Raw genomic sequence first — 15,805 nt, 5'->3', positions numbered from 1 at the left:
AGAAGGATGATCTTCTCTTGATGGAGGTTTGTCATTTCGACCTTTAAGATAAATGTAGACAATCACTTCATTTTTCCTTTCTGGAGTAATGAAAAACCGTTCTAGTGATCTTCCAGCTACCTATACTCTTGTCCTCAACTCTGCTATCATGTTGGAAAATCAATTAGGGAAACATTTATTTTTACTTTTTACTTCTTGACAATTATTTATGATATTATGTTATTTTTATTATGTTCTTATCATCAAATAAATTCCAAAACAATAAATATCACAACCATACAAAAAAATGAACATAAGATATAGGCTCCAAGCCAGGGAAAAACCCCTCCAAGGGGAAAACCCAAAAATAACTTCTCTTCTTATAGAATTAATTCAAAGGAGACTTCCAAGACCAAAACCTAGACCAGGCCCATCACCAAGAACCAAGTAAACCAATCAATCTTTCGTCTTCAATGCAAGACTAAGTCTCCAAGGGCACGAAATAAGATCTCTTTAAGATGAGGGCTCTTCTAGCCTTTCATGCTCTCCAAGGAAACATGCAACACCTCTTGCAATTTCAGACCTGAGGAAACCTTAGAAACCCTAGGATATTCACATGTGTGAAAAATAGAAGAAAAATTATAGACTTCTTAAAGCTTGATGTGTCTCTTTGTTGTTGGGAAAAGTATCCAATACGGAATGACCCTATCCCACTCTAAGGGTGATAGTACCTCAGCAACAACCGAATGCAAAGCTATTCAAGATTACTTCTTTATGAGATGTAAGAGAGAGGAGGAAGAGATCCACTAACCGTTATCTTCCGCTAATGATTGATCCAATCTTCCCTCTTTGCTGCTTGCTCCCAGCTCCTTGCTCTTTCACTGGTCCAGTTACACAAAGATCCTGTAAAAGCACAAGAAAGGGAAACTACAAGAAGCATACATCCATAACTGATTCAAGGATTAGAATAAATCAAATATACAAGCATCAATACACCATTGAGACACATGCATATAGAAGAACCTCAAATGCTTTATTAATGGAAGAAGTAAAGTTCTGAGAGTGTTACAACCATAAAAGGCCCAATCCAGCAACACCTCCCAGCAGAAAGAAATCTCCTCTTCACCTCCTTCAAGCAAATCACCCAATAGTTCTATTCACAAACCAACAACACTTCCTTACATTCACAAGATTCCAGCCTCCCTAGACCTCATGAGAGAGCTCTATATATAGGAGATTTGGAGAAAGGATGAGTCAGCTTGTAGCTGGCATGAAGCTGACTAGTGTCCTCTCCCACTTCAGTTATTCTTCAGTTCTTGAGTCCACTTGGAGGTTCTTGCTTCCACTTGGAGATATAGACCCTCTTACTCATCACCAGTCGAATTCTTTGATGCAAGTGTCACTTTGGAAGCTTCCTGGGCTCTGACACCTTGAGGAATGAGTCTGCCACATGTCCAAACACGTTCAGCGCAGGTAGCTAGTGTTGGAGTTGACATTCAGCGCAGGTAGCCAGTGTAGCAGTTGACCTTCAGTGCAGGTAGCCAGTGTAGCAGTTGACATTCAGTGCAGGTAGCCAGTGTAGCAGTTGACATGATCTAGAATTTGCTTGTTTTTGAGTGTTTTCAGGTGGAGAACTGATATTTAGTGCTGTGGTTTGCTGACCTTGTTCCTCTAGGGGGAGGAACAACATGTTTAGGGACTTTGGATCCCTTAGATTATTGACATTTCATGCTTCATGCTGTAAGGCACAAAAATGTCTATAACACTCTTAGTAGGTCGTAGATCCATCTTCACATAACTTTTCCAAGAGGCTCCATTAGCCTCTCTAGGATGACTTGGCCTTGTGAGCCTTCTAGACATTTCTAATTTCAAAATATTTTTTATTTACTTGATACAAATGCCAGAAAGGGTCTTTTACAATATGACAAGGACTCTTAACTCATGACAAAACCTAGGTGCATTCAATGGATGCTTAACCTAATGACAAAGTGACTTGAGCATGAAATCCATGCTTTATAAAAACCGTTTTCTTTCTTCTTTTTATAGATACATAAGAATTAAATCATGAATGAGTAAAATGAAAATTATGAAGACCAAAACTAGTTACATACTTCAACATATCGAAGTATGTGGGTATTTTTTTGTAATGAAAGATTAAATGCTATCAGATTATGTTGAGTTCTCAAGTTATCGTGTGAGTTCATTGGTTAGTATGAATAGGTTCTTAAGTTCTCAAGTTTTTAAATATTACTTGAATATTTTAAATGCAAAGAACTTCCTTGTAAGTCACTTGTACAATTATTATGTTCTTGTGGTTTCATCAATACGTTTCTCAACATCCATAATGACACTTGCTAATAGTTTCTCTCATTTGATAGAATGTTATAAGATTTTCAACCAAACTAGTATTTTTCAGATATATTTTCATCGAGTGATGGAAGTTCAAGTAGGATAGAATAAATTGACCAAACATCTGTTACATCATCTAGCAGGCGAAGATCAATTAGAGGTGAAAAGATTAGAACAAAATGCCATAGATACATCAAATTTTTTCTCACTAAAGCGGGTCCATGTTCTAATGATAATGAGAGCATAGGTGACATCGAGGTGCCCTTGAGATACAAATATCTAGTGAAATAATGGGTACCCAAGAATATTCCTGAAATAAACGCTGATTTTTCTATTAATGAAAAGATATATCGCATTGCCCCATCGTCATTACATGGTTTGGGCTATTTTCCATGGATGGCGTAAAGGTATGTTACGATGGATTAACTAAATTAATGGAGTATGTCAAACCCTGTTACATCTACAATGATTGGGTATGGCTAGTCCAATATACCAAAAGTATGTGAAGATATGGCGTGGCCACAAATTATATACAACTAAAAGACAATGATCAAAATAAAGGTGCAACTATGTATATTGATGGAAGGCCAAAAGCAGTAGGGAATATTACAGGGTTTATAAATAGTACACAACCCGTGACCACAAATAAGCAACCCAATTTCATATTCGAGGGGCATGAAGGAAACTGTGTATTCATATGTGCAATAAAATCAATAACTACAGGGGGAAATTTTTCTCATTGATTACAATTTGAATCAAATAGATACAAATATTGCTATTATGGGGGTGATATGTATTCTATTTTACCCAACTTGTAAGCAATGTCTATTATATGTTATGATTGTCATTTACTACAATATATTGTTACACATCTTGTAAGTTAAGGAGACATTTTAATATGTCATGGCTATAATATTGTGATAGGTTGATCAAGGTCAAAGGGAACCAATGGGTCGTTGTATGTAAACATCAATGTATTTGTATGTAAAATAATATAACCACAAGATTTATTCTAGCGAGAAGGTCTTAGGATTTTATCCATTCTAGAGTAAGTCAAATTCATATTTGTATGCATCATATAACTAATGAAAGACTCACTATGCATATGACCAACCTTCCTTACAAGATTATATGAATCCTATCCAAAGGTTACTTTAAACATGCATTCTTAATCTTTCACACAATCATTTAATTATTTGTATCTTACAATGAGCTTGCAACTTGAACAAATGCATTCCTTCATCCTTTTCAAAGTATTGTTTCTATACAATATGGAATATATATTGATCCTGTCATAATGCCTCTTCCAAGAGCCTTCTAAGATGATGACTCTTACAGGATCACAATGATCCATATTAGCAAAATGAATTCCTCTAACATAATGTTAGACAATGTATGGATGAATATTTATGCAAAATGGTCCCCAAGCTTTTTATTCTTAAAAGACTAGATGATTTCAAGAAACTCAACCAAGTAGACTTTTAAACATGCTACTATCATATGCTTCTATCCATGATGCCATACTAAATCAAGATGCATGCTCTTTAGGGCTCTTCTAGCCTTTCGTCTTTTCCAAGATAATGTGTAGCACTTACTGCAATTTCGAACCTGATCTTAGTGTACTTGCACGTGTGAGCAACATATAACAAGATTTCAGACCTTCACATTCTCTCTAGGGCTTCCTCCTCCTTCGCTAGCCTTCTCTCTTGTCTTCTAGGACTCTCACATTCCTTATCCATTACAGATCGAACCCAAGAAGATACTTGATTGATGTGTGCGTCAATAGGTCGAATGCCTTCCTTTATATAGCCTTTCCTAGGGCTCAAATAGCCCTCACATGGCTAGATTGTTCCCGAATGGCTGACTTGGTCCTTAGGAGCCTTCTAGACATTTCCATATAAAAATATTTTTTCTTTCTTTGATACAAGTTCCCAAGAGGGTCTTTTATAATAACAATGATACTTTTGGCTCATGATAAACCTAGGAGACCTAATGACAAATAACTAAGCATGAAACCCATGCTCCAAAATAATTTTCTTTTATTCTTTTACATAATTTAATTTCTCCTTTTAATAGACACATAAGATTTACATCATGACAAGAGTCAAATGACAATTATGAAGATCGAAATTAGTTACAATTTGCAACATGGTACATGTATTAATATAATGATATGAAATGAAGTTTTTATAAATTTAATTATATTGCCCATTTTATAATGTGAAGTTTGTATATAAATTTAGACATATATTAGTAATGGTTTTCTTATTAATATAATGATGATTAATTGTGGATGAATTGCATGATTTTCTTTAATGTGTCATAATGAACTTTTAAGATATCATAACATTTACGAGCAAGTATCTAATTGGCTAAACTTCCCCTCTTATGTAAAAAATGGAAATTTTTGTCGATCTAAAATGTTTCATAAAATTCAAATATTTGAATGTTTACAGTTCAGGATGGTGGAAAAAAAATACAAATTACACTTATTTGATCAACAAGGTGACAAGGGGAAGACACCAACCTCAACATAATCCACAAATTCTCCTGAGGAATTGCTTAGTGAAGAAGCAATTTTTTTGTCCACTAACCTGATCCAAACAATAAGGAAGCTTCAAATCAAATTAAACAAAAAACTTAGTTCTTTAATTTTGATTCAACAACAAATAAAAGAGATAAGAGGCCAAATCAAAACCTAATGGGCCAAATTTATCGCTATGGTGTAAGCAACTCATTTAATTATCCCATTTATTTATTTATCATTTTGATTCTCCCATCCTTTATAAAAAAATATTTACTTTACATGAGTTTTTAAGGGAGTATGATCCTCATGGTGCGACTATTAGGGTTGAAATTGGTAGCAACGTTGATGATTTGCATGTGAGTAATACACCAATCACTAAGACCGGCACACCCTATGAACCAAACACACTAGGATCTGCATCCCCTAAACAACATACGCCAAGATCTGCACATGATGTTGAGGATGAAGAACATGATCCCATCACACATTTTGAAGTGAGCTTTCCTGGATCTTCCCATGTTATTAGAATGAGAACACTAATGATTACATTTTTGGTAGATGAGGACCATGTCCCCATGAAATTAGAGAAACTTCCAGGTATTTAAGGCATGTTTTAAATATTAAGTACAATCTAATTGAAATTTACGCATAGTTTGTGGTTATTTTAAACTAATGATAATATTGTTTTGTAGGAAATAATGTATTCTATAGGCACTTATATGACCTAACCTTGGAACTCTTAGGGCCCACCATGCACACAAACTCCCAAAGTTCCATGTTGAATGATGAACTTATGAACAAGATGGTTGGCCTGTTCGGTGAGGGTACCTTCAACAAAACTGGAGTTACCTTGAAGGTAGGCTTACATTTAAAATATTATTGGGACAAGTATAGGGTTCATTTGCAAAATAACAATAAGTATGCGTGTCCTTTGACAATTCCAAAGAGGTAGTGGAAAGCCCCCGTGGCAGATGCAATTGATAAGGCACTTCAAAAACAAGGGAAGACACCACCCATACGAGGTTGGTATGAGGCACTTTAATAATATAACTATGATGATTAACTATCATTGCAACATCTAATTAAGTTTTTCAATATTTTCAATATAGGCCCCAAGATACATCCAAAGCCACAAAGGCTAGAATAGTTAAACATGGGCAACATCATCTTGGCCTGCGTGATTACTCAAAACTGGCTGCAAAAATTGTAAGTATAAAAAAATAATTTGCATCCAAATTATAAATTCTTAACAATTTTAATTTGATATCACATAAGAAGAAAAATTCATGTTCTGATGCAAAATTTCAGGGGTCACAATTCAAAGAGGTTTCCAAGAAGGAAGGCTTCAAGCTTGCCTACAAGCACATCTATCATGTCATGATTGAACATAGGACAAGCTTGGCATCTTCACAGTCTTCTGACACCTAACTTAGCACTCAGGTAAGTAAAAGAAACAAAGAACATTTAAAAATTATTACTTGTAAAATCTATTAGTTATTATTTTTGGCTATAAAGTAATGTGCTTGATTGTAAAAAATAGGCAAGGAAAGTAGATATGACACATGAGCCTAGTGACAGTGGAGTGCCTCTTGAAACTGATGTTCAACTTAGTACTGGAGGTATTTTATGTGTTATAAAAAAATTGTAGTATGGATTAAATTAAAAATATTTAAATTCAAATGGTGTATTAATTATAACCTTTCTTGTTTCTACTCCACATCATATACAAGATGAGGCCAGACAAGAAAATGAACATATGGCCATGTTTGAAAGTACTCTACATCCCTCCACTACCGAAGCAAGTAAAGAACACTCTACTACTCCTTTTATTAATAAAACACTTGTAATAATAATAACTATAAATATACCCCGGATGCGGGTGTCTATGATGTATGAACGGCAGGTGGCTCGTCACATGGGCAGCTGTCAGCCCGGACGAGCCACCATATACCAGCACGCTGATGCATTTACTGTGACGGAGGGTGAAGCCATCGGGAGGTTCAGTCCGGCTCAAGCGACATTCAATGCGGAAGGAGATTTTCTTGGGATGTCAATTCTGGTTCGGGCGCCATTCAATGCGCAGCATCGGCCAGGGAGAATGGAGATCCATAAGTTCGAACCCCATGTTGCATTCCCGCATTCTTCCAAGCGGCTTGAGCAAATTTTGGCAGAGACAGAACATTCTCTGGCAAGGTGTAAGCTTTCTCAGAAGGAAACTGTTACGGGAAGCAGGGGAAGGATGCCAATTGAGAGGCTCAGGATGAGCAGTCGACGCGGCGGTTCTAGGGGTCGCTCTGCTACTCAGAGGCCCGCCATTTCGCCCTCCTCCTCTGTGGACATTACTTCGGAGCAAAACAGAAGTCCGAGCAGAACAATCGGCTGTAGAAATGAAAGAGGTAGGGGAGAAATCCTGGATTGCGGTCACAGGGAGCATCCAGCCGTCAGATATCGCATCCCCTGTACGCTGGAGAATAATACGCTCATTGTTTCAGTCACTGTGGAGCATTGCAGCGACCTCCGGAGGCCAAGGGACGACCTGACAGTGCCAAGGGTGGATATGCAGGTTCCCCGAGTTGATATGAGGCGACCCACTAAAGCTGAAGAGGCCGGCCCTAGTGAGCCGGCTCAGAGGATGATGCGCCCAGACGCGGAGGAAGACAAGAAGCTCAAAGGTTTAGCGACGGATGAGCCTTACCTTACTGATGAGGATTAGCTCAGAAGCCTCTCTGTTCTCACGGCCAGGAATGCTACTCTCGGTTCATCTCTTTCTGCTTACTTTGTTTGTCTGTTATGGGGTCAATGTTCACCGCCAAGGTTTGTGTCTACAATGTCAGTCTACGTGTCAACTATGTCAAGTTATGGGTCCATCGTGTCAAGTTGTATGTCCAATGTGTTGGCTCAAAAGCCTGTTGTGTCGTTTTACATGTTGGTTATGTCGGAAGGAAGAAACTGGTCCCTTTTTGCACCAATGTTGATTTGAATGGCTATTCATGGGAAAATCTCTACGGAGATGCGAGGCCACGACCCTTTTGTAAAATTGGATGTAATTTTGGTTTTTTGTAATATAAATTAGCGCAGTCTTATGTAGAAAAAAAAAAAACTATAAATATACATTATTAACATTGGGGGAGTGTAGATTATTGCTCTGAAACCCTCAGCCCTGCAAAACGAGATCCACATCCCCCGCGAGTTGCAGACAGCGAGCCCCCGCCCTCTGCTGGCCCGGCTCCTGCGATCTCGCCCGCTGGTGAGCCTCCTGCTTGCTGCGGTCTGCCTGCATGGATCGTTCAGCAGACTGACAGAGCCGCTCTCAGAGATTGTGACCATGGAGGGGCTGGGCACCCCTCATGCGCCTCTTCCGCCTCCTCCGCCGTCCTCACCTTCTGAGGCTTTTAACAGGCTTTTGGCAGGACTGCCAAAGAAGAAAAACACTGAAGCTGCGAAGTTTGTCAAGAGATTGGACGACATACCGATGATCTCCCTCCCTCCAGAAACCCCAATCCAAGTTGCCTTGTCACTGGCTGAAAGGGCTCTCATCGGCCAGTTCACCGGGCTATGGCCGTCTCCAAAAACCATAGAAAGTTGGGTTAACAGAAATTGGGCACCTCTGATCAAAGAAAGCGTCACCTCTTACTTCCTGGGGAGAGGTTATTTCCTCTTCGAATTTACATCAAAAGAATATAAAGACCTGATCTTCCAAAATGGTCCCTACTTCATGGGTCCTCAGGGTCTATATCTGAACAAATGGACTCCGGACTTCGACCCGGCAGTAGATGTGCCCAAAGCAGTCCCGGTGTGGGTCAGGCTCCCAAATCTCCCAGTGCACTGCTGGAACTGGGATTCGCTGAAACACATTGGAAACGCCCTGGGAAAATTCATAGATCGTGTGAACAACAAGGACCAATACGACTGTGCCAGGATATGTGTAGAAGTAGATCTAGAGGTGGGACTACCAGAGGCCATCACAATAAAGGTCGGAAGCTGGATGCACATGCAGAAACTGGACTATGAGAAGCTGCCTTTCAAATGTCGGAAATGTCATGTTTATGGACATTTCACCAGAGGCTTCCCATCTAACAAAGAGGCAGAGCAGGGAAAAGAGGATGGATGGAATCAAGTCAAGAGATCCAAAAATTACCCCCAAAATCAGAAGCAAGGAGGCCCTAATGGCAAAGGAACCCAACAAACCACTGCTCAACAGATCCTCTCCAAATCCAATTCTGAAAACAAGTTTGATCCCCTGAGTTCGCATCCAGAGAGCACACAAGAGGGTGAAACTCAAAAGGAGGCAGAAGCAACACAGGAGATCGAAGCCCAACCCACAAGCAAAGGTACTCCCTCAGCCTCCCTCAAAGGAACAAGTGCTGAAGATCCAAAAGGCATAACCATAGAAGATGAAGAAGAAGGGCAGGAAACGGAAGAATCAGAAGAGGAAGGAGAAATAGGAGAGTCCCACACCCCGGTAAGAAGATCAACAAGAGGCCGAAAAACCGATAGGGAAAAAGGGAGCAGGAGACTTACAAAGTGAAACTTCAGGGCAGTCAACCAACCTTGGAGAAAATGCTAGCCTCAAAGCCAAAGATATTGAAAAACCCGCCCCAAGGCTCCAAGGGAGCCCACCAGAAGTATAAATAATGAAGGTCATCTCCTAGAATTGCAGAGGGATGGGGAGCAAGGCTAAAGAAGAAGCCATCAGAAGTCTAATCAGGACAGAAACCCCAGATCTACTTCTCGTCCAGGAGACAAAGCTGGAAGACATAGTCTTCCTCCAAACAAGCAAGAAACTTTGGAATAAAAGCGAAGCAAGAGCAATCTCCGCCCGGGGTGCCTCAGGAGGGATAGGCACTCTTTAGAATGCCAATAAATTTACAGTCCTATTCGAGGCCAGGAACATCCATTGGCTGCTGCTGAAAATGCAGAACCTGGATACTAAGGACACGTTCTGCCTATTCAATGTTTACTCTCCAGTCAATGTTGGGGAAAAACACTGTTGGGACTCTATAAGACATCAAGCAAATTTGAAAAACCTGGAAAACATAATAATTGCTGGCGACCTCAACCTTACCCTGCATCCATCAGAAAAAAGGGGAGGCAACACAGTTAGAGATCCGGCTAGAGAATGGGTGGAGGACATAGTGCAAGACTGGGATTTGCTGGACATCAAACCCTCTTCAGGTAAGTACTCTTGGTCTAATAAAAGAGTGGGTCCTGGACACATTACTGCCAGGTTAGATAGGTTTATCATTCAAAGTTCCTATCTGCTATTAGGATTAGAGCCCAGAATTCATATTCTTGCCAACAGTATCTCTGATCATAAGCCCATAAAGCTAGATCTCTTAGCTCATCATGATCTGGGCCCCATCCGATTTAGATTCAACCCTCTTTGGGTAAAGGAGCCTGATTTCATGCAAACTGTCAAGGAATGTTGGAACCAACCAGTTAAAGGATTGCCATTCTATATTTTGGAGGAAAAGCTCAGAAGGGTGAAAGGAGCTCTCAAAAGCCAAATCACTGTCCAACCCGGTCACAATAAGGAAAACCATTAAAGTTGCTCTTGTTTCTCATCAAAATGGTATGGAAACTGAAATGCCCACAAAGTATTTATTAGAACAAGAAACCTAGCTACAACAACAATACCACAAAGCCTGCTTAGCTGAAGAAGAGTATTGGAGATTGAAATCCTAAAACCTTTGGCTTAAAGCAGGGGATAGGAACACTGCTTATTTTCACAAGCAAGCCCAGGCAAGGAAATGTTTCAACACCATCTCAGAGATTAAATAAGAGGGAGATATCCATAAGGATTTTGATCACATAAAGAGAGCTGTGTTTACCCATTTCCAGAACTTATACAGTGAAGACAAGGATCCAAGCCACTATCCTGAGCTGCTAGAAAATATTCCCTCTGTAATTTCTTAGCGAAGTAATGAATCTCTTGAGGTCAAAGTCACTAAATATGAGGTGAAAAAGGCTCTCTTCGACATGGACCCGGATAAGGCCCCTGGGCCAGATGGTTTCTCTGCTAGATTCGTCCAATCTTGCTGGCCGATTATTGAAAAAGATCTACTCAAAATGGTGAAAAAATCCCAAAATGTTCAAAAAATCGGAGGTAGTACTAATTCTGCGTTTTTAGCACTCATACCCAAGGACAAAGGTGCCAATAAATTCAACAGATTTCAGCCGATCTCTCTATGTAATACAGTTAATCACCAAAGTAATTGCAAACAGATTGAAGTTTATCCTACCCAAAATAATTCCAGAGAATCAAGGAGGCTTCATCCATGGTAGGCAGATCGTGGACAACTTTCTACTGGTACAGGAGGCAATTCACTCAAGTCTACTTCGAAAAGAGCAAGGTATGGTGATCAAACTTGATTTAGCAAATGCTTTTGATCAAGTAAATCATAGCTTCCTTTTAAATGTTATGTGTAAGTTTGGCTTTGGAGCAAATTTCATTAAGTGGATCCGGGCATGCATCTCAGAGCCATGGATAGCTCCTCTTGTTAATGGAAGAGCCACAGACTTCTTCAAAGCCTCGAGAGGACTCAGGCAGGGGTGCCCTCTATCCCCCCTGCTCTTTGTCATCCAGGCCTCAGCCCTCAGCTTCCTGCTAGACAAAAAGTTGCATGAACAAGAAATCAATGGACTGTGTATTGCAAGAGGGACCAAAAATATTAACCATGCTTTGTTTGCGGATGACACTTTGCTGTTGGGTCCTGCCTCTATTCCCTCTGCCACAAAGTTCAAAGAGGTCCTGGATGAGTTTAGTGAAGCTTCAGGCAGTGTTGTCAACAAGAGAAAATGTCATATTTTCAGTTGGAATACTACGCCTAGAATGCTATCTGCCATCTCCAGATGCTTGGGCTTTGAAGTTTCCAACTCCGGGTCTTCTTTTAAATACCTGGGCTTGCCAATATCTTACAAGAGATCAATTAGCAAAGAATGACTCCTACAATTAGAAAAATTCAAGGCAAAGATTCAAGCCTGGGGATATTCCTGGCTGAATACTGCAGGCAAAATAGTCTTAATAAAATCTGTTCTCAGCAGCTTGCCTCTATTTCAATTCGCAGGACTCCTCACTATGGCTTCCATTTTAAACAAAATGGAGGAATACATAAGGCGGTTCTTCTGGAAGGGAGGGAAACAAAATGAAAAAAATATCCCTCTTATCATCTGGGATATCATCTCCAAGCTGCTGTGGGAAGGTGGCCTAAATTTCAAAAATCTTCGTCAACAGAACGTGGCAATGGCTGCAAAAATCATTTGGAGGATCATTGCACCCAATCCTGGCTGGGCCCAAAAGGTGCTCTGGAAAAAATATTTCAGAGGTCCAAGATCCAGATGCTTAGGAAATGTGATTCATCGGCCAAACTCGACATTCCTCAAAATTTATGACAGAGCTGCATCTCTCATCACCGCCCACTCTTACTGGATACCAGGCAACGAGAAAAAAATCAATATCTGGTCGGACAGAATCATGAACAAGGAGCCAATAGAAGTCAGAGCCTCCGTTAATTCGCTGCGCTGTTGGATGGACAGAGAAGGAATGCAAACTTTGTGGGATATCTCATGCTGGAATGATTCGATATGGGCAGGCTGGAAGCGTTTAAAAGTGCCGGATAACCTGAACACCGAGTGGATCATGCTGCTCGACTCCCTCCACGGTTTGGCACCCACGCATTTGAGGAAGAGAGATGTGATGGGTTGGGGGCCAAAAGCCAGAGGATACGCAGTCTCACTGGGGTATGCTAAATTGATAGAGAGACCACATGTTCCTCCGAATCCAGCTCCTTGGCAAGGCGTCTGGCGCCTGCCCTCATGGCCCAAGGTTGATTTCTTTGCCTGGGTTTATTGTCACGGTAAAATCTTAACTTATGATAACTTGCAGAAGAAAGGATTCCATGGTCCATCCATCTGTTCACTGTGCAATGAAAACGCTGAGACAACAGTCCACCTAATTCTAGAATGCAGCTTCTCCAGGCAGATCTGGTCCTTCTTTACTCATGATCTGGATCCTAACTTCACTATCCCTTGCTCCACTTCTGAACTTTTCTCTGAATGGACAAACAGATTTCTAGGTCCTCCTCCTAAAAATCTGATTATCAAAGCAGCATGGGCTGTCCTCCCAAAGATCATCTGTTGGCAGTTATGGATAGAGCGTAACAGAAGAATTTTTAGAAATACAAAACAGAGCCACAAAATCTTAGAAACCAAGATTAAATGTCACATAAAGGAGTGCTTGACTGATATAAAAGACGACTCCAACCTCAGTCAACAGGACATAGCATGGGGATCAACGCTAGAACTTCAATTTCATCCAGCAGTAAAAAAAGCCCCCACTATCAAAGAATGGCAAATAAGGAAACCCGAGATTGACTTTCAAGATTGGCTTAAATAGCAAGCAAGGAACTTCCTTTTCTTTGATGGAGAAGTAAAGGGAAATCCGGGCAAAGCTGGTGCAGGAGGTGTTGTTCTAAATCAAACTGGGGAAAAAATTCACTCCTACGCTTGGGGACTAGGTTACACTACCAGCATTCAAGCTGAGGCCTTGGCCCTCTTCCAAGGACTCAAGACCCTTAAAGAACTAGACATAAATGAAGCAATTGTTATAGGCGACTCCCAATTCATTATAAACGCAATGGTTTCCAATACTCCAGTATCGGACCTTAATCTAGCAAGGCTGATTACTAGGATCAAAGGTATGGAAAACAACTTTCAGGACTTGAAGTATTACCACGTGATGAGAACTCATAATAAAAATGTGGACAACCAAGCCAATAAAGCTACCCTTCTCTCCGCTGGGGTCAAGTTGAAAGAGGAAGAAGAATCATGGGAACCCATTCCATAAATAGATTGCTGCCATGTTCTACTGCCTGTTATTAAACCAATTTGTTTGTATTTTCAAGTGGGGGAAAATCTCTGAAATTAACTCAGTGGGTGTCTATCCAAGGAAGAAAGTTATAAGCTTCAGTTACATCCTTAGAAAAGAAATGCATCAGGACAAAGAAGCTCATAATGTAATCAAATTCTGGCATTCAACCCAAGATTAATATAAAAGATCCATAACCGTTTCTGTAAAAAAAAAAAAAAACTATAAATATGAATTTAGCATTTTTTTATTATTGCAGTTGATGCTCCACCCCCCTTGGAGCATCATAGATGTATGACCAGTTCGGGAGTAAGGCATACAAATCCCATAACGATTGAAGGGAAATATGACATCCTTGTGAAATACCTAAAAGAGAGAAATACACTGAATAATAAATGACTAGTTTATTTAGAGCCCAATTTTTTGAGTACCACATTTTTGACTGATAGGTTGAATTCCTCATGGAATGTGCACATTTAACTTTCTACTATCTTAATAAAAAGTTGTGATTTTTCCAATAAAAAAAATATAACGAAATTGTTTCATATTATCTAAACATATTTTTTGTTATAAAATTTATTGAGATGAAATATTTTGTGGATGTACGAATGAATGAATGCTTGTTATTTGCTTCTGTATCTATCTTAATTTCTTGCTTTCAACTATTTCCTAGTAGATAGATTGGGTACTAGTGATTAAGAGTGATGTGAAGGGGGAGGAGGGGCCATGAGAGCTTCCATCTTCACGTGGTTGGCCCTGTTCAGTAGAGAATAAATTAGGATTTGGATAATCTTGGAGCAAAACACCCTCGATCTAACTGAGCAACAATAAAGTCAATGTTGACTTTGCTGTTGCTTCATTGAGTGGAGGGAGCTTTATTCCAAGATTAAATTATGTTGGTGGAAAATATGTATTCTAATTCTAACATTTAATTATTGAGTCCAGGATCGTAAGACTTAGAGATGCAAGCACAGTAAATGCAGGATTAGAGCCTACGTTAATCTAGTTGAGAATACAAAACAAGCTTTTAAAGCTTGAAAGGAAATGTGCGTGAGTTTTAGGCCTGTCTAATCTAGCCTCTATCCTTGATCCCCTAATTTGGCTCCAAAACTACTATCTTTCACTATTCATGGCAGGTGTTTAAGTGTTCAATGTAGGTTGGATCAACTAGTAAAGAGGTTCTAGTTCTAATCCCAAAACTTGTTAAAACCAGATGCTGAAAGGAAAAAAAGGCATGTAAAGTAAATGATTGAAAGGAAATTTCATTGAAAAACTATACTAAGCAATGAAGTACAAATTTCTAGCGATTAATTGCTAAATGCTCAAGCAAGGAAACTAGCCTAAGTCTAAACATTGTTTTTAATCCATGACTTCTTTACATATATGCAACCAAATGATATTCACACCAATTCGTGAGATCAAAATACTTGCAAACAAATCATTGCATAGCCATAAAATTCCAAGTATAATTATCCATTCATATTAAATTCAAGATATATCACAAGATTCAAAGTAACATCTTCAATGAGTAACTCACAACTTGTACTATCATACCAAGATATCAAAGCTTTGTTCAAAAGAAAAATACTTTCACAAATGAGATCCGAGGCTTGTTCACAAGTATATATTATCAAAGGTCAAATGAAGCTCTTGTTATGAGCTTTAATATGCCATCAACGATAGCAATATTATTCTTGTATTGTCCTTCTCTATATCAAACCCAAATTGAAATATTTCAATTTTCAAGTAAACACAAATTCAAGATTGAAATTACTAATAACAATAGGGTTATGATGAAGAGGTTGGATGGAATTAGACCCCAAATCACAATGCAAATCTTAGGTTTATTGTGTGTGAACACCAACAAACCTATGTATAACAAATGGAAACATTGAGAGACAAAACACTATCAGTCATATAAATGATGCATCTTATCACACATATAAACAATAGATAATTTGAAACTATACAACCACACAAATGAAGGACAGAAAAAAATCAAATTAAAATACACAGTACAATACTAACCATTGAACAAATTAGATATAGAAACACTTACCCACACTAAGGGGCCCTTGTAAGGT

At 39.3% G+C, this 15,805-nt stretch overlaps 1 protein-coding gene across 1 annotated transcript; it reads left to right on the top strand.

Annotated features, from left to right (window-relative positions):
• Positions 1–11,954: 11,954 nt before the first annotated feature.
• On the top strand, positions 11,955–13,250 carry LOC149238177 (uncharacterized). Its single transcript, XM_089369495.1, has one exon. The coding sequence runs from the start codon at positions 11,955–11,957 to the stop codon at positions 13,248–13,250; it is 1,296 nt and encodes a 431-aa protein (XP_089225621.1).
• Positions 13,251–15,805: the final 2,555 nt, after the last annotated feature.

This window comes from Pinus tabuliformis, chromosome 8 (genome assembly GCF_031772625.1).
Source record: "Pinus tabuliformis cultivar Carrire ecotype Pingquan chromosome 8, CPIR1, whole genome shotgun sequence".
In the NCBI taxonomy this organism is placed as follows: domain Eukaryota; kingdom Viridiplantae; phylum Streptophyta; class Pinopsida; order Pinales; family Pinaceae; genus Pinus; species Pinus tabuliformis.
This window is presented reverse-complemented; position numbering and strand designations above follow the sequence as displayed.

Bases quoted from the DNA above. Each gene is read 5' to 3' on its own strand.
- LOC149238177 (XM_089369495.1), top strand. From the start codon at position 11,955: ATGGAGGAATACATAAGGCGGTTCTTCTGGAAGGGAGGGAAACAAAAT.